This window comes from Dinoponera quadriceps, unplaced genomic scaffold, assembly GCF_001313825.1.
Source record: "Dinoponera quadriceps isolate SergipeBrazil2010 unplaced genomic scaffold, ASM131382v1 scaffold3595, whole genome shotgun sequence".
In the NCBI taxonomy this organism is placed as follows: Eukaryota; Metazoa; Arthropoda; class Insecta; order Hymenoptera; family Formicidae; genus Dinoponera; species Dinoponera quadriceps.
Window position 1 is genome coordinate 203,693 of NW_014558075.1, and position 20,004 is coordinate 223,696.

Consider the following 20,004-nt stretch of genomic DNA (forward strand, 5'->3'; position numbering starts at 1 on the left):
TTATATTCCTTGCCGCATTGACACGGCCATCTCGAGACTTCGGGCGAAAACCGAAGAGGTGGCAAACCTCGCCTTGATTGAATGTAACTGCAATTGCACGTGCAACTCTCATACTCGATACGTTAACCCGTTGCGGTCCGCGCTGTATTCGCAATTTCGTCCCAGCCGGTCCGCACAGATTTCGCCAATCGCTCATCCGCTTGGTACCGTTTACTTTGGAAAACATTTATGATGCTACCTCGCTGCTCTCATCTTATCTCTTTTAGCGTACGATGAAGACTCTGTCGACGTCGACTCTGTCGCGTCGGAACGAAACGCGGTGTCGAGTGTCGCTCGACATAGGACTTGCTGGAACGAAACGCTGTGTCGAGTGACGCTCGACCGCAACGGGTTAATGCCTTACGAGATACTGCGCTGAAATGCCGTGAATGCGATCTCCTCTGGGACACTCGTCTTGCTAGTCGATTTTTAAGCGCATTGTACACTCCCAGAGCATACTTTTATGCAGCCACGTCTCGCAGAAGACGCACGCTACTCGATCGATTCTCGAGAATGAAGTCGCTCGGGTCCGGCTCGGAGGATGCAACAACGAAGCTCGCGCCGAAGGTTCGCGTTACGAAATTGGCGGGAAGTGCTCCGTAAGGAGACCTCGAGGATAAAAATCCCACTTCCCTCCCTATCTCATCGAGTTCGTCGTCGTCAGTCGAGCATCGCTACGCTTATTTCGCCTCCTCGCGCCTAGACAATCGCATTGCGATTGATGCATTTTCACCCTCTCGCACCCCGTCGACGACTCGCGGGATGTCTATTAGGTTAGCTCCCCCATCCATCGAAAATAAAGTTATGATATATATGAAAATTAAGTGATAATTACGTGTTAATTTGGTGCTACAAAAAAAATTCGGTGTTCCCGCGGTTTGGCGGGAAATGAGAAAAATATTGAGGAAGAGCTCCCCCTTTATATATATCTCTATATATCTCTTATTCGTCTTTTTATATACTTTCTGGATATCTAAGTGCCGAATTAAGTGCTCGTTCAGTTTCGCGGAAAGACGAGCAATTTGACACCTATATCATGAGAGGATCTAATTTTTTCGCAGAGTTACTCTCGAAAGGCAAATGAAAAGGTTAATAACTTCTATTGAAAAATTTTGCAAAACAGAACGAGCACCTAATTCGGTGATTAGATATTTAGAAAGTATGTAACAAGACGAAAAATTTGACACCGTCATCATAAGAGCACTTTTTTCGCAATACTTGAACGACGCTTTAACGGGTTAGTAACACTTCTATTGCAAAATTCTGCAAAACGGAACGAGCACCTAATTCATAATTCATGATTGATTTTTATGATATTTCTTATTATATTCTTGGAACACCTAATTAGCACTTAATTTTAGCCTACTTGTTTTTTCGATTTTCTTTTTGATTATATGTTTGTTCAATTTGGCGGGGACTAGATCAACATTAAACTAGTCCCCTCAATATTTTTCTCATTTCCCACCAAATTTTTTTTCTAGCACCAAATTAATACCTAATTAGCACTTCATTTTCATATATATTATAATTTTATTTTTGATTGTATAGGGGCTAACTTAATAGACATACTCGCGGGACCAGGCACTCGCAGATCAACTCACGGGACTTGCTTGTGCTTAGCTACTTCTGCGATACCCTGTATCGCGCCGCGTACGTGTGTGTGTTTATGTGTGTGTGTGGGGAGATATGTGATGGTAGGGCGATCGATACACATGAAACTACGAGCGATATATATATGTATATATATAGAGAGAGAAGAGAGAGAGAAATGTATATATATATATATACATATATATATATATATATATAGAGAGAGAGAGAGAGAGAGAGAGAGAGAGAGAGAGAGAGATAGAGATATATATATAGACAAACAGATAGATAGATAGATAGATAGATAGATAGACAGATAGATAGTCATAACGTCGGGCTCTGAACGACTTGTCTCCGCCTAGAGATTAATCAGAACAAACTAATGGAAACGTAGCCTAGCACGTGAACTATTCTACCATCTTTCTATATTATTCTCTATTCGTCCCCTATTGTACTAGTAAGCGCTGAACCCTCAGTTCACATTCCGACACCCTCCCGACGAGACGCGCTACTATCTATTATCGCGGATATTGTCTTTCCGTGGCCGCGCGTCGTCGATCATGGCCAGTGGCGAAAGATCCAGCTGAGCCGAGTTCGTCGAGATCGGAGAGAAGTTTAATGTCTCTCATGTCCATGGTCTTGTTCGCGGGTGTTTAAGTGGCTCTATAGCGGTCCGGATGGAAATTAATGGTGCTCGTGAAAGTCCGCGAGAAAAAGGAGAAGCGGGTTCGATAAAAAATTATGACGCGACTGAAGGACGCGATCGCCGACATGGGTGTTGCGCGATATAGAAGTAATTGACGTGAATTCGGCTCGCGGCCCGATTATTGCCCGACCGACCGTTAATTAGCTGGCTCCGCTTCTATGGAGCTCGCAGCTGATGAGTGAGTATGAATAGAACCTTAACAGATAGGACCTTATCTCTCCGATGGAATTCTTTGTTCTCGAATTTCTCGTCTCTGATTTTGTCCTCCTTTTCTTCCTCCTTCGTCGATCTCGACTGTCCTCCTCTCGCACAATCAAGTGACGTGTAGTCCCGCTAAATATTAAATTCGGAAACTTCGAACTCTCCGATCCGCGCAACCTCGGATCTCGTCCGGACATCGACGTTCGCACGCGACACGTTACATTCGTATCCTCTCTCCTCTGCGTTATAAAGCGCGATCTTCGAAGATTTGCCGATATCTTTGTAGAATCACGCGTATATCGCGTTAAGCTAAGACATAATCGCGCTCGGCGAGGCTCACGAGAACAATCGAGGTCGACGATCCTCCGTGCCTGAGTGGACGGACGGAAATGGAAATTGCCATGTTGCTTCCTTTTGCAGCAATTATGGGTCTGTGCGCGCGTACAGGAATCGCTTTTCGTGATCTTTTCCCTTTTCTTTGTCCGACGAAGTCCCGCGGCGAGTGTGGAGCTTACGAGAAGTGCCCTTTCCTCTTCTCCTCCGCCTTTTTCTCATGTTAATATAGCGGCACACCACTGCAACGCTCAGCCGGCACAAGCATGCAATTTTCAAACATCCTTTACTACCAGTCTTAAATCACGAAGCCCGCGTGAGTCTTTTAATTTTTTTTATCTTTGGTGGGTAGGTGGTGGGTGTATGCGTGTCGCTCCTTAGATTTGCTTGTGTCGCGCGTACATATGTGTATACGTGTGTGTGTGTGTGTGTGTGTGTGTGTACCTTTCGGGAAGGCCGGTATCGGGTAATGTTGGAAGAATACCTCGCGTAATCATGAAGACAGCGATACATTTTTGCGGTGTTTCTCGCGTTTATGCGAAAGTGAGGTTGTGAAGAACACGTTGTATAGCGATACAGTTATAACCAGGGCCTTCTGGACCGTTCAAAAGTACAATTCCCCGTAAATGTGTATTTCACGGAGAAAAGAGTGAGTCGTTATGCGTTATGGACATTTCAAGCCAAGATCTCGCCTTCTCTATCGTCCACTCCTCACTAAAATTAATTTTATCACGATTCTTTCTTCACATCGTACCGATCTGCCCCTTATCCATGGTGCATAAAAAAATATCTATTTTTTTTTTAACGTTTAAGCGTTTTTAATATATGCCAATCGGACGGTCAAAGTTACATTATCTCACATCCGTTGAGTTTAAAATAATTTCTACGAGTAATAATGCCATTTAAAAAATATCTTTTATATTTATTAAAATTTGGCAGATATTTTCAAATGGGAATATCATTTATATAAGTCCGAATGAAAACTAGAAGTAGATATTCAGCGAAAGTATGGAAAGCGCAAAAATTTTTTTCATGCACCACAGATATAAATGTGTGTGTGTGTGTGTGTGTGCGCGCGCGCGCGCGTATGCATGTGTGTGTGTATGTGATTAATGTATTTATGTGTACATATGTATGTGGATTCGTGCATATGTTGCATGAACGTTTCGTGTCGTCTGAGCAGCGATGTAGTCTATCAAGTCTCGAGCAGCGAAGTGATGGCAAAAAGAAGAAGAGAGAAAGAGAGAGAGATATACATATATATGTATATATAAAAAAGGTGTATATATCGTAAGTGTCCAATTGATGGGAGCAAAAATGAAGAAACAAAAGCCAATGCTGAAAGAGCAAAGGCATGTTAGGCCTTGCGTAAAGCCGCTTTATTCATTTTTTTTTCTTTGTTTACACTCGACTATATCCCCGATCTGCTTTTGAGCTACCGTCTCATCTCCCCCCGGTCACTCGTCCACTATATACACTACTCGCGTATTAGATTACATCGGCGTGGCATGATTTACTACGACGAGATCAAGTGGAGTAATTAAGATCGCTCTACGTAAATTGGGGCAACTCCGTGATTTTCCGATGACGTGATGATAATTCGTAATGAAACGATCGCAAACGAATCATATAACGAATCATATAACGGTTGGAAAAGTACGCTGAGAAAAAGATTCCTTCAGATTTAACAAATTTTATTGCATCCAAACAAATTTCATCATTGGCATGCCTCAAAGAAACTGATATCTCGATTAATAAGTACGATTGTTAGACTTTTCAACGAATATGTATCTTTATCTTAAATAAACAATTTGTTAAACGAAAGAATTTTCTTATAAAGAAATTGTTTCATTTTACATATTTATTGTAACCAAATAATATTTTATTTGATTAAAAGATATTATTTCAAATAATAGCGTTCTTTCTGTTAAATAATATTTTCTTCTGTTAAATAATATTTTCTTGAATGAGACAATAAAATTTTTATTCAAACAAATAATATTTCATATAAATATATGTTGTTTCTATGAAAAAATTAGTAAAATAAATAGAAATACTAAATCTGAAGAATCTTTTTTCTCTGTATNGAATGTCAACGTGTGCTAGTCAACCCCACCCGATATATTTTAATTACTTCAATTGACCTTTCCCCCTCGGATCGGTTTGTTTCTCTCGTGAGTATATAAAATTACGCGTTGCATTTCGATTTCATCGTATAGCCGTTCCTACGACGCGTAATCCCCAGTGAATAATTTTCGGTAAATCAAATCACTTGAAACGAGACACACATGTATCTAGATTAAACATCACTCGGCGCTGAAAACAGTGGGAATGTGTTGTGTCGAACGTATTGATATTCGAAGCGACAAGGAACCGTACGAAGGAATTTCGCGGTGAAAAATTGTATCACGTAGCAGCGTGACAAAACTGTTCTATCTCTTTGCAACAGAGTTATATACACACACACACACACACTTGTATGTATTGTAAAATCACGCATGTCAAAAATACCGTTAGCAAGTGCAACATAGTTGTGTTGTCGCGTTGCTTTTATTTCCATTGATAACAGTTTTGTGGAAAAACAAGAGAAGAAAACAAGAAAAAACCGGTATCTGTTCTCATTTTTGGCTCACCGCGGGGAGCGCGTACGATCGAACACAAGCGATTTTTCTCACCGACTCTATCAACGAACGTCATCGGCGACGTGATTTTTAACTGCACCTCCCGGGGAGTTTATTCGATATTCGAAACGACACGCATAAACCCGCCGAACTAACTTCATTTATGATCCGACTTGTAGAGTCATGCTACACCCAGGGAAACGATAAATCACATTTCTCATAGTTAAACATCAGTATGGAATTTGTTACTGGGAAACTACTTTCACACATCAATTTGGGGGACGCGATCTCCATTGTTTATTTGGATCTGAACGGGTGCCATAACGTGCACAAAGATGTAATTTAGTCGAGTTTTCCGGGTAAAAATTCCAAATAAAGCCCACTCGCGTTCTCCTCAAGATTTAAAGTACTCAGCCCGGCCTTGATGTACGACGAAGCAAAGTCGGATACGATAAGACCATCCGCACATAAAAAAATATAATCTAAGAATTAGAAAATTATAATATAATGCCTATGTTATACATTTTATTTATTTTCTTGGATCGTAAATTATAAAAATTTAGTAAATCAACCAGTTTGATCGATACAAATTTTCAATGAATAAAAATAGTTTTTTCTCGGCAAAATCTGAACAATAAGACTGTTCAGGGGAGTAAATATTTATTTGCAAAAATAAATATGGAGGAAGATCTGCTGAGTCACGTCAGTACAGTGAGCGATTTTCTGAGCGATTCGAGATCGGGCTGAGTCCTCGAATGAGCTACGTCGATGTAAAAACAGTCGGGCTAGCCTTCAACAACGCTGATAATCTTATACAGAAGGGGACAGAGAAAAACACACACAATCGTGGTCTCAGTGAGAGGTTTCGGGGAGAGTGTCGAGACAAGAAACCCAATAAGTAAGTTACACGCAAAACAGCTCGTTTCACAGGGGGAGGTACCCAAAGGTGCATTCGTCAGAAAAAACAACGTTCGCCTCGTGCTCTCGCGCCACTCGACGATTATTTTCGCGTCACGATCAATATTTCGGATCGAGAGACGGCGGTGTATTCTTAATTAGACGTTGTGTTCGTTAATTCCGGGATGATGAGTCGCGAAACTTCGCGCCATCGTAACTACCGGCTATTGATATTTTTAGGAAAGCCCGTTAACAAAAGTTCATTAAAATATGCCTATATTCACCAACGTACGGGAAAGTGTACGAGCATAGTGGGGAAAATCGCCCGAGTAGAAATTTTATTTTTACATGAAAATATATACAAATTTTATTGAATTTTGGAAATTACATGTTCAATAATGCCGTGTGCATCAATAGAAATTTAAACTTGGATTTGATATAATAATAATAAAGCTAGAAATATAAGCATAGAAATTAAAAGTAAACATTGGCAGATTTAAGACTGCGACCCAAGGAACATTATACTGCACACAAATCAGCATTTGCGAGATTTATACCAGATCTAAAGTCGTTATTCACACTTGCACATTATTTACAAGGTATCCAGATTTGAATTTAGAAATAAATCTGAATTTTTCATTTATATCATATAGTGAGAGAAATTATAATTATTGTCGGCCTCAGCTATATTTTTATTAACTACAAAAATAATAGTAGCAATATGTATGTAAGATTATCACTATGATATTATAATGACGCATACTAGAAAAATTGTTCTTCTGATAATTCTTTTACTATGATAATCACAGTTACAAATACTAAATACTTTTCTCTCAGTATATGTGCGATATCTGTGTGACATCATATTTATAGTTCAACTGAAAAGAGAGCTCACATCCAAATTCAAATCTGAATACCTCACTTGAGACAAGCCGCTTCACGCGACGACTGATAACAGGGGCCTGAGAGTATAATTAATTACAGATTCGCACGGGCCATTATTCGGCCGCTCGATGTTTCTTGTTCTACGAAATAACTACAGATACAGGTTGACGAGTAATCAGCGACTCACGAAGCTACAATTAATCGTCAAATGATGACGTGCTATGAGTGCCGGCCTAAATCTCGATCCAATCTCTTTACTCTCAGTAAATTTGTCAAACGTCCGTCAAAATCGGGAACATCACGTGTAATGTCACGCTCAAGCTCGAACACGTACGAGTTCCGCCGGTCTCGATCGAAAAGTTTCGTCGAAAAAAAATGTATACATAGGATTGCTTTCCGTTTTCCCAATTCAGGGAAATCTTGCGCGAAACAGCGGCTTCGATTTGCCGCCGCCGGATTAAACGCGACCGTGTGTCTCGCGGATATCCGGGAATAATCGTCGAGGAAGCTGTCGAGGTATCGAATAAAGGCGTACCGAAGTAAACAGTAGTCGTAGTAGTAGTGGTGAAATTTGGTGATGGTGAATTTCTGGCTGATATGCATTATAAATGTGTGGACAAACGAATGAGCGGAATGCCGATTCTGAATATATCTTGAAAAAGATCGGGTAGCTTCGGGGCTGATCAGGGGCCGGGGGAGAGGTAGGTCGTGGAATTGTACGACTGGTACATTATATGCCACTCTAGTGTATAACTACAAGAGGTTCGAAGGAAAGAGAAAGAGAGAAAGAGAGAGAGAGAGAGAGAGAAAGAGAGAGAGAGAGAGATAGTTTCGGGACCGTGTTGCGTCGGGGCCCGATAATCCTACCTTGAAGAGCTGTACGCCAATGACGGCGAACACGAACTGCAGGAGGCTGGTGACGAGGACTATGTTTCCGATAGTCTTTACTGCTACGATGACGCACTGTACTACGTGCTGGGTTCAACATTAATTCACAATATATATCCGCCCTTCTGTGCGTGGAGAGATGAGAATTACGCGCGCCGTGTGTCGCGTTAACGCTTTTTACGTTTTTTTTTTTGGTTCGCTTTTTAGTTTCGTCTCGTGTTTTTCTTCTTTTTACTTGTTTTTTTTTTCTTTTTCTCGGCGAGAATCACACACGTAACTGCCGCCATGGAGTTCGAGCTCTCGAGTGCAACCATCTCGAAATCGCGAGAGAGCAAGGAAATTTCGCGAAGGGAAGTCTCGTCGGAGAACGCGAACGCGGACGAATTCGTTAAGGTCGCCCGACGATTCTCCACCGAGGGTACGCGAGACTAATTTTTTTATTACTGGAAGCACGTTTGTTCCTTGCTTTTTTTCGCAACAGTTCTCTACGACGTATCGAGAGGCCTGTCGGTGTGTCGTTATAACTTGACTTCGGCCGCGAGTATACGCGCGCGTGCATCTGGAAAACTCACTCGAATGATACCTCATCGCTCGGCGCGAATGAATTTTCGCGTTTTCGTGTTATCCACCGACTACTGGGTCGAGCAGTTCCATCTACCCGTCGTTCGTTCTTTCCGCTAGCGCGATAAATCTCGCGAGGCGAACGGTTCCCGATCAAGTGCGCGTACACAGTAAACGGAAAGGACTCGGTTCCGCCGATTACAGAGCGCGAGATTGTTCTCAAAAGTGACTGTTTTTTTCTTTCGCTCGGCGCTCTTCCACCATTTATGTTATATCGATCTAATACAATCGCAACTTCGCGAACGCTTGGCGATCAACGTCGGAAGTATGGAGCGATTCTTTTAGTTTAGCTGGCTGTGGACAATTACGGTATTATGCTTCTGGCGTTATACTATTTACGTCTACTGTAGGGCGTATGCTGTGAATTGGGCCGGTTTTAGCGAACTTACAGATAAATAAGACAAATGAGCGAGATACCTTCAGTCCCTTGGCGCGATTGATCGCGCGGAGCGGCCTCAGCACGCGAAGCACTCGGAGGACCTTGACCACGGAGAACGCGCCAGAACTGCAAATGAGAAACAATATCGTCAATATCGCATAAATCAAATGTGACAAAAAACAATTACATAGAGCAAAATTTTATCTCTCGAGAGAGCCAGTCGACCAGTTTTTTCTCTTCTTGACAAGACTCTCTAATTTGTATTACAGTTCGCATTCCTCCACAATTAATTTAACTATAAAAATTATTTATAGGAGAATTTATGAAATTTATAAACAACTTGTACTCGCTGATATGAGGACAGTTTTCCTTCATACTGAAAATAAAAGAATGCTACATTCAAGTAATATTTATTTGATCAAGTAAAATAATTACTCCAATATTCTTTAGCAAATATTTACTTGAATGTAGCACATTTTTCCTCTAATATATACGTTTCGTTGGGAGCATTTCGTTTGTAAGATCAGATTAACATGAGGTATGAACATCGTACGTGACAGTCATAGAGACGAGAGAAGCGCAAACGACGACGAGATCGAGCAGGTTGAAAGCCGACCGGCAGAACGCGCCGTCGTGGATGATGAAGCCGTATGAAATCATCTTGAGGCAGATTTCGATCGTGAAGACGGCGGTGAAGAAGTAGTCGAAGTAACCCAGTATCTGCAACACAAAACGTCGTTCTTGCCGTTGGTTACGTCATTACGGCTATTTTGGGCGGATATTACGGCAGCTTCGTACGGATACTCCGACTGCGTGAGGAAGAAAGATCGATTCGCCCTTCGGCGCGATCGCGTACCTGATTTCTGTACGACTGCGCTTTCAACGGATCCTCGGCGGCCAACATGGCGGAGGAGATCATAATGCAGACCAGGATGACGTTGCTAAAGTAACTGTGATTGCAGAACCAATGGCATAACACGCGAAACCTGTGAAACGCGATCGAGAAAAAGAAGAGGAAAATGATCGAGGCATGATGTGCGTCGAAATATGTGTGTGAAACGATGTATTCGATATATTCGAGAAAATGGGCGAAGCTTCCCGATTTCGTTCGACTAAAGCGAGGTTCGCGATTAGATAGAAACAAGGGCTTCTTTTTACTTATTAGTGCTCGAGAAAATGAAGAACGCCGATCCAGCCGGTATAGGTTCCTTCTTAGTGGCCATGTTGTATTCGGACATCCTTCGCGGTCTGGCCGACACTTCCTGTCCTTCATCTGCAAGAGGAATCACAAACAACGTAAAAAACCCGTGTTGAGGTTGTACAGGATTATTGATGTACGAAGGGTTATTAAGGAGATTCTTTTTGTACATAAGCACATATTTAAACACTTATATATCTTTTTTCCGTTATCTGTGCGTATGTGCATCAACTGATGCATAAATATAGCATTAATAATAAAAAAAGTAATATTTTCGCATTTGCAATATTGTATATATATTTACACTGAGAGAAAAATATAGTTATTTTCAGGGAAAATATCTTTTTTTCATTTTAACCACAAAAATGGTTAAGAAAACTATTTTTCTAATGAGTGTTACTATAGTGTCAGTGATAATAACCTTACATGCATATTGCTACTATTATTTTTGTGATTAAAATAAGAAAAGGATATTGTTATTCCCAAAAATAACTATATTTTTCTCTCAGTGTACCTCAGCTCGCTTCAAATTAATACTTATTATTTGGATAGCGGAATAAATGTATAAAAGCATAATTTTGTTTGATAGTAAATTTATGAAAGGTCCTCTTGGTGCGCCATTGAAAACACAGCACTTAATGAATGAACCTCCTTAATGGCGAAATATTAAACAATATACAGTCAGTGGACGCAGCACTTTTGCTTCGATGAGCCGCGGAACGCATTCGGGGTATTCAACAAGAAAATTTATTTCATCTTTTTTTATTCTTAATTTTCTTTTCCCAACGCACGCTCCGTGCGAGCCCGCAACGCAAACGCCGTTGTGCGAGTTATCATTGTTGTGAAGTGAGTTTGTGTGTGTTATCAATTATTATATCGAAACAGGAATTATAATTGTTAGATATTGATAATTAGGAATTGTGCGATATGTGAAAATGTGTCGAGTGTTATCGAGGAACGCGCATCTCGGGAAATTAAATACCAGGATACAGCGTGTAATAACGATCTCGTAATAGAGCGGACGTTAAATAATTAAAAAAGAAATAACCGTGTAAACAGCACAATCGATCTCTATCCAGTACTCCGAAGGCCAACTCACTTTGCTGCGCACGTTAGGTCCTGCGAGTCGTCTCGTTTATGCATAGATACACAGGGAAAAGAGATTGGTTGAATTCTCACGTGCCGATGAACGAATCAAACGAAAACGTTTTCGTTAAACAAATTGATTTTCTCGTTCGGCTCGCTCCACCATTTATTATCAATATAACACAATTACGGTTTCGCGAGCGCTTAGCGATCAACGTCGGCGGTATGGGGCGATTCTTTTTTTTAATTTGGCTGGCTAAATAATCGGATAATTAAGCGGTATTACGCTTCATAAAAACCAGAAATTTCGTTCTCTTGAATCATTTCATTGCCACGTTAATTCACAGTCAATTTTTTCTCTCCGCGTAGATAAAAATAAGCCACCGTTGACGAATGCCATTGTATATCACGAACCGGACCGATATCGGGCCAGCATAAAAATTCATATGTTGGAACAATTGAAAAATTCATACGCGCGATTTGATGTTACGCCGGCCAACACGCGTATGCAACGCGAAATCGGCTTAAACTAAGTCGGCTTAAATCCTATTGAACGTATAATATATTTTAATGACTACGCGAATTATATATTTTATTGTATTTTTGTCGCTCTTTTTATCAGAAATATCTGGATTATTAATTATGTAAATGGGGGAGAATTTAATTGTGAATAGGGTAGGTTTAGCACATACCTTGCATCTCTTCCTGCTCGGCTTCCTCCTCTTCTTCCTCTTCCACTTCTTCCTCGTCGGACTCGATGTTGAGTCGCACTTTCGTATGCGTATTCATATCCTCGCTTTTCTCCGATCTATGAGCAGTGGTAATTATTAAACTTTTAACTTTAAACTTTGGACAATAAGGGCTCGCTTTTCTACAGTAAATAATCCCTTATCGTTTCTTGACTGTAAAACTTCTTGCGGTTATTTTCTCCTGATAATATATGCCAAAGTAGGAAGAATGAGAGAAAGAGAGAGAAAGAGAGAGAGAGAGAGAGAGACAGAAGTGAAGATTTTCTTTGAGAAAATTCGTAATGCGTGTGATGAAGATGTTAAGGATTAACATCGCTCTGAATTTCGAGGGTCTTCTCTTCTTAACGATTTGAAGATCGAGAGGCCATGAACGAGAACACAGAGAAACGATAAGTCACACACGTCAAACATATCCTTAGTCCTTGGACCGTGATTATCGACTTCTGTAAAGATCTCCGTATGTTATCAGCCGCGATAGCATTACACAAGCGAAGACGCGTAATACCGACCGCCAATCTCATTATTGTAATAATGTACGCCGTCGTTAGAACTTACGTTATGTTACATTATGAGAGAGCTTACGTTTCGGTATCTAATGCGGCCTCGTAGTCCTCCATTGTCTCGTTAGGATCGTGTTCGAGATCAGTACCGGCGCCTTCGTCCTCTCCCCCGGTCCCCTCACCGCCATCATCGCCAGCTTCGCCACTGACTTCGTCCCTCGCCGGCGAGCCGCTGTGAGATTTATTTTTTTCCGCCTGTGCAAAGCAGAAAACAGACGGAGAGAGGGACATTCGGATAGAACATCGTCGAATAATTCGCGCATAGAAGAAAAAAGGACCGAATTCGAGTAAATAATTACTCCAATACTCCTTAGTGAATATTTTTATCTGGATCGAATAATATTTACAAGTGAAAATTTGCTAAGGAGTATGAGTAATTATTAACTTGAATCCAGCACTTTTTTTCTATGCGATATTAATAAACGACTGATATTAATGTGAAAAGATGAGTGAAAAACAGACGCAAATTACCGGAAAAGGAAAAAGATAACGAAGAAATTAGAACCGTCATAAAGATTTCTTTTACGGCCAAAAATAAATCGGATGATTCGACGAATCTATAACTTGCTGGGCAAACTTATTAGGGTAATAACTAAGCAGATTCGCTCGAGTAGCAAAGAAATTACGTGTGAAACGAATATCAACCTATTCAGAACAAACCCGTTTTTGTGGATATTGTCTTTAATGATTGCGGTAAATTTGCATTTCGTATATCGAGCCAGTTTAAGCCCGTAAAACAAATTCAGTAGCTTATTTACTGCGGTTCGTGAGTCACGATCGTAGGATCGCGTGGGTCGGCCAGTAGTAAAAGAAGCGTAATGGTCACATCGAGTCGTTTGATCCAATCGATGTAATATAATTTGGAGAACCTCAGACTCAATTACTCGTGTGCTCGCCGCGGAGCCCGAGCGAGACGACGCGACATATAAACAATTGATCAACGTTCCGCTAAGAAAGAAAGAAGTAATAATTTAGCTGATAAATTAAAAGGATCGACCAGAGGACGCGAATTTCAGCGGCGCGATAACGTCGAATTAATATCAAAACACTCTGTTTGTCCATTTCTAATAAATCGGAACCAATTAAACTCCGCAGCTAACATTGTTCCTGGACAATTAATACCATTATTATGCGAAGCTCTTCCAGCGAACTGATAACGCATTTTCGCGAGCGCCGGCGAGTAAACAGCCGTGCGCGTGTAAATATTTGACTTATGATTACTATCGCGAAGCGTTTGTTGAATTCGCACCAGTCGATTATTATTTCGTTGACGCGCCCGTTAACGGAAATAACGTTTGCGAGGGAAACGTGAATATATTCGACTACGTTAGTTTGCGCGGCGTAACGTTCGAGCGAGAGACGAATGCGACGGATGTACTCGCGATAAAAAGTTTGATCCGGCAAGAAGAGAGGGAGATGAAGAGATAAAGAAAGAGAGGAGGAGGGAGGGGAGGAAGAAAACAGTAAACTTCTGTATTGCCGCGATCTCGTGACTTGGAAGTGCATGCCCGGCCGCGCGATGCAGCTCGCGCTGAAAGAAGACGACACACTTCTTTTACTGCTTGTAAAAGAGCTTTGTTCGTAAACAACAATACGTATCGTACTATCGTCCGCCGTACGTTCGATCCGCAGTATCGGCACGTCCCGCTCAGTCCTGTGACTTGCGCGCCATCGTCGCTGGGAAAAAGCGCGAGTCGTTGACGATAGAGTTGCGTACATTAATTTAAACGTTTAATTTATGTTTACCCGTGTATCCGTGTAAGAAATTTTTCGACATCTAATTCGAGATACAGTTCGATTTCCCAAAATAAATGCATTCCAATTGGAAAATCTCTACATAGTAAACAATTTTTAAAACGGTCCATTGGAATTTTGTGTTACTTTAACATAGGGAATGTGTTAAAAAGTATGCAAATATATATTAAAAAGTACACAAATATAATGTTAACATATTCTCTTCATCAACATATATATGACAAAGTGAATGTGTTAATTTAACATTATATTTATGTACTTTTTAATATACATTTTCCCATGTTAAAGTAAGACAAAATTTCGGTATATCGCTTTTTACACAAAATTTTTTACCGCATGCAAGTTCTGGTTAAAAGTGTGACCCCTTAAGCATACGATTCTAAGTGGATGATATAAATAGATCATATTTAGATTCCAACGTTTTCGCAAAGATTGTTTCTAGTTTCCATTTTGCGCTACGATTGAACAAAATATACCGAAAGTATGCACACTTTAAATATTCATACTTTATAAATATATACACACGCGCTACACGCACGCTATAAAACATGGTAACGTTAAAAATGTAACTGAATTTATTAACCTCCTAATCTGATATTCGGTCAAACTGTTACTCGAGTCTAGTAATGATAGTTGCATGCGGCAGGACATGACGAATCAATATCGAAAAGAGGCTTGGGATGAGAGATATATGAAATAAGAGAGAGAGAGAGAGAGAGAGAGAGAGAGAGAGAGATTTCCAATTGATAATAGGATAACCTATTTCGGGGCAACTTTGGGTATTCTAATTGGAATCTATGCTGTATAAAATCGGGAAAAATTTCTATACGGGTAATAAATTACACGGTAATTTATCGTTTCGCGATTGCCACGTGGCAAGGTAACGGCTGTGAACTTCGACGTGTAACGTCAAATACAGGATGCACGGCTAAATAGCACGGCGAAAATGCACGACGTACCACTATATTGCGCGCAACGAGATTTGTTGAGTCGTGCGTTAAAAATGTACACCTAATGTAGATTGTAATTTCCACCGCGCAGTCAACGGTTTTTCATCAAGCCTGTTCGGTTGTTATCGAGCAAGCGTAGTTAACCAGCTTTTAAACTTTCGCCGCTGCGGCTACAAACTACGTTACGCGAGCAAAAGTACGTTGCTTGCGCCTCATAACTTCGTGAATCGCAACGCGTGCGCATCTGATAAGGGAAACAAGCATCCTTTCCTGTGTAACGCCCGTGTTAATTCGGATAATTCTATATCGTTTCACGTGTTGCGTGAAAAATGATCTTTTTCGTCGTAAATTGAGAGATTTATCTTTTCATCGGAATCTGAATTAAAGATTCATAGCTGCTGCTGATAAAAGTCACGCAACACTTAAAAAAGTTATAATTTACACCGTAGCTTACCAGAGTTATCATTTTTGCGATTTATAATATGTATAATAATATGTGTCATTTATAATATGTATAATAATATGTATAATAATAATGATGATGTATAGCACAGAATTGGGAAAATTACTTTTTCAAAAATATCTCGTTGTTATCATCGTTATTTAACAAGAGAAAAAATAGATTGCTGGCCCAGCAAATCCTGTCGCGGCAAAATCTGTCAGTTACTATGTAGAAAATGATTTATTAAGAGTGCCAATTGCCCTTTGCTGTATCATTTTGCTGAATCCACAAATTATTTTGCTGTTAGAACAAATTGATAAAAAAACATTATTTTCTTCTAACAGAAAATTAACGTGTTCTAAGGACAAAATTACCAAGCAGAATATTTTTTATCCTGGCAATAAAACTGTTTCCAGTCAAGTTACAAATAATTTGCTCATTTGTTCATGTCAACTAAATTTTATCGCTGTTGCAACTAATATACGTTGAGAAAAAAAGACGTAAAAGTTTATTTGTGAAATATAAAGTTTATTTCACAGAAGTAAATGTTTATTTAAATATGACGAAATAAAATTTTATTCCTAGCAAATAATAGGAAAATTCAAGTATATTTCAGAAAAATATATATTCCGTCATCACAGTCAAGTTTTTTTCTTCTAACCAATAAATATCGAAGAAAATATCACAAGAGACATCTTCTTCGCAAAATTTCAATATTTTTTTTTCAGTGTACAGTATCAACGATGGTGTCGCTACAAGAGCAAAATTATTTTTCTTCGTGAAGTCGTTATATGTATACTGGAAAAAACAAAAGCACCAGTTACTTGCCAACCCTGTATGTATGGTCGAAAGTGTGTTTCTTGCACGACAACTATCGATGCTAGCGGATTTTTTTCTGCATATTCTGATCTCTCTCGAACCAATATTGCCAAGGTATGATAAACTTCGCGCGACGATATCCTGACACAATAATAAATGCGATAAACGCATCTCACGCGTGCCGTTGGAACGTGGCAGAGGGAGAAAATTAGAACGGCACTTTTTTTATCGCCCTTATACGAGCGTTGAGCATGACACTCATTTATCCTCACGGGGGATGAGAGTCGTCTTGTCGTCGTCGCCGTCGTTGTCATGCCTGCAGACTCATTCGAGCGGGCTTGCCGTGTCCATAATGTGCCTCGTGATACCCACTTGTCGTAAATGCTTCACGCGATGCAAATACGCACTTCGCTTTGCCGCGAAAGGGGCGCGCGCGCGCGGTCAAATCGGCTTGATCGTTTATGGAAATACGGGAGAAGGAGCTGCTCGTGCAAAAGATTTACACGATTCTAAAGCACCGGCGGGATAATAACGTGCATTTGAATTAATTCGCTTCCTCACGTCAAGGCTTTTCTTGCGATGAAATATGATGGATGATCTCGGTGCGACTCATTAATTTAACGAAGAGATTATAAAATGCCACTCAATAGGAAAGAAAGCTGCTATGTAAGAAGCACTTCGGACGTCAATATTATTTTTTATATGTGAATACGAAAAAAAAGAATTTTACTGATGTACGCTGAGAGAAAGTACTTAAAAATTTATCTATAGAATATAAGGTTTATTTCGCAAAAATAAATCTTATTTCTGTGGAATAAACCTTATATCCTATAAATAAATTTTTAAATATTTTTTTTCTCAGCGTACACCAGCAAAATTCTTTTTCTCCCGCAAATAAATTTTTAAATATTTCTTTTTAGTGTAGCGAAACCATCGTTGCCATTGCATATCCGTTGCGACAGCGGAAAAATTCAGTTGGCATAATCAAATTAGCGAATTATTCGTAATCAGAACAGTTTCGTCGCCAGGATAGAAAATGTTCTGCCGAGTGGATTTGTCCTTGGGACACGTTAGTTTCCTGTTAAAATAAAATAGTGTTTTTCTACATTTATTAATTTGCTCTTGCAGCAAAATAATTTGCAAGTTCAGCAAAATAATCCAGTGAATGGCAATTAGTACTCAATCGTTCTTCTATCCGCATAGTAACCGACAGATTTTGCTGCGACAGCATAAACTTTGCCGTGTCAGCAAATTATTTTTCTGTATATACACACATAACAGGTGTTGCAAGAATATCATGCAAAATTTTAATAACCTATTCTGGAGCTTAATTGGAGGTAAAAATCCTAACGTGAGAATATCGAAGCGAATCATTATGTATCGCACCTTTTCCAATGTTTAATACTGTATATCTTTGTAACTAAGTTTTCCCTTAAAATTCTCTGCTCGAGCGCACCTCACCTGAAATTAGCTGGAGAATGTAATTTTATTATCGATTCGGCTCCTTGAAGCTTGGTTCGCGGAGGGCTAAAAAAGTGCCGGTGCTTCAGCAACTTCGGATTAGACTTTCGAGTCTGATCCAAAATATGCTGCAAAATACGGAACAAAAAATACCTTCGAAAAAGCTCCAAAGTATTGCCCGATGCTTACGGGGGTTTCGCCTCGCATGCGTGCATTATAAACAACACAACCGGGAAAATTATAACTTCGTTGAATTACAACGCATAAATTATAACTTTCGCAGGTGTCACGTGACTTTTATCGGCGACGGCTATGAATCTTTAATTGAGGAAACGACGGCGAGAGATAACCTCCTTAATATAGAATTTCGTCGATGGGTGCGCTGAGGCGCGTCTAATGAAGCGCCCCGCGGTATACATATTAAATTCACGCGCGCATTACGCCCGCGAGATCATCAGCGTGATATCTAACACATAATGTACATTAAAACGGGATAATACTCACCTCCTCCTCGGCCTCCTTCTCGATGGCAGTCAGGGACTCGGCATCGGCGAGATTGTCGACGGCGATAGCCAAGAACACGTTCAAGAGGATATCTGCGTTGCTATCTTTGTCAAGGATCGATTAAAATTCATTAGATCCGACGAATGAACGAGCGAGCGGGTCGATATATCGCGCGAACCGGACGCGACAATTATTCATCAGGATCGTCACTCCGGATGACAAAAGGATACAGTTGCCGCATATGAAGAGGATGATGAAATAAACGCAGGCAAGCACACCGATGCTGGCGACGCCGCCGTAAGCCTGAATCCCCACGTACATCACAGCGTTCCAGTCCTCGCCGGTCAGTATCTGGAAAGCGAGGAACGCAAATATACCTCGTCGCTTTTAGAAGCGTGGAAAATAGAAAGGAAAAATAGAAGCGTGAAAATAGAGAAGGAAAGAGAGAGAGAACGCGAGCGAGCTGCTATTTTCACGATAAATCAAGAGCGTAATTTTTGCGCGGGCGCAATTGAGCACGCGCTCGCTCGCGGAATTGCGCTCCACCACCGGCTCTACTTTCCGCTCTCCTCCACTCCTACCACTCTCTTCGCACGCGAGATACCTGAAACACGGTGAGCAAGCTCTGCCAAAAGCTGTCGAAGTTGTGACGTGTCTTCTCCTCCTTGTCGCTGAAATTGAACTTTCCACCGAAGACCTATTTGGGGAATAAACGTTGAAAAATAAATGAGTCGCGACGCAGCCCAGCGTGTTCGGTCTGCCTACCTGCATGCCCAGAAGAGCGAAGATAACAATGAAAAGGAAAAGTAGGAGCAACAGGGAGGCGATCGATTGTATCGAATTCAGTAGGGAAGCCACCAGATTCGACAGTGATCTCCAATATCTGCAACAAAGAGGGAAACGCGGCTCGTGAGATATCGTGCTATTGTCAATGTTTAATGCGCTCTCTTACGGGGGTACTTTGCGATCAAAGAAGCTGATATCGTGCAACGGACATCGTTGACGCGAGTTCAGGGAGAGCGGAGAGCACGCTGAACGTTTGAGAAAGATTTTGATCGCGAAGAGATCGGACTCGACATTTCGTTATACTCACTTGGTTACTTTGAATACCCTGAGCAGCCGGACGCAACGGAGTACGGAAACGCCAAGAGGCGGCATCACCTCTGTATTTGTAAAGATCATCTCGCTGATCGAGCCGATCACGACGAAGCAATCGAAGCGATTGAACAGCGAGACAAAGTAACCCTGCGAAATAAACAATGATATATGACGCGTGATCGCAGTCGCTCGCTGGAAAAAACACGTCGCGTCTCTTTCTAT

The 20,004-nt window shown here is 40.7% G+C and overlaps 1 protein-coding gene across 6 annotated transcripts in view; it reads right to left on the reverse strand.

The window, feature by feature from the left end:
* The window catches only part of LOC106749620 (muscle calcium channel subunit alpha-1), a 104,509-nt gene that overhangs the window by 27,502 nt on the left and 57,003 nt on the right, over positions 1-20,004 (reverse strand). For 5 of the 6 annotated variants that reach the window (XM_014629273.1, XM_014629271.1, XM_014629272.1 and 2 more), the window contains 12 exons: positions 19,778-19,929; positions 19,450-19,567; positions 19,289-19,381; positions 18,915-19,035; positions 18,685-18,776; positions 12,776-12,948; positions 12,137-12,252; positions 10,319-10,433; positions 10,017-10,146; positions 9,714-9,880; positions 9,199-9,286; positions 8,140-8,247 (listed from right to left, as the gene is read on the reverse strand). In XM_014629273.1, coding sequence (XP_014484759.1) covers positions 8,140-8,247; positions 9,199-9,286; positions 9,714-9,880; positions 10,017-10,146; positions 10,319-10,433; positions 12,137-12,252; positions 12,776-12,948; positions 18,685-18,776; positions 18,915-19,035; positions 19,289-19,381; positions 19,450-19,567; positions 19,778-19,929 — 1,473 coding nt within the window. The remainder of the gene's footprint in view (positions 1-8,139; positions 8,248-9,198; positions 9,287-9,713; positions 9,881-10,016; positions 10,147-10,318; positions 10,434-12,136; positions 12,253-12,775; positions 12,949-18,684; positions 18,777-18,914; positions 19,036-19,288; positions 19,382-19,449; positions 19,568-19,777; positions 19,930-20,004) is intronic. The other variant, XM_014629270.1, reaches the window with a different exon arrangement.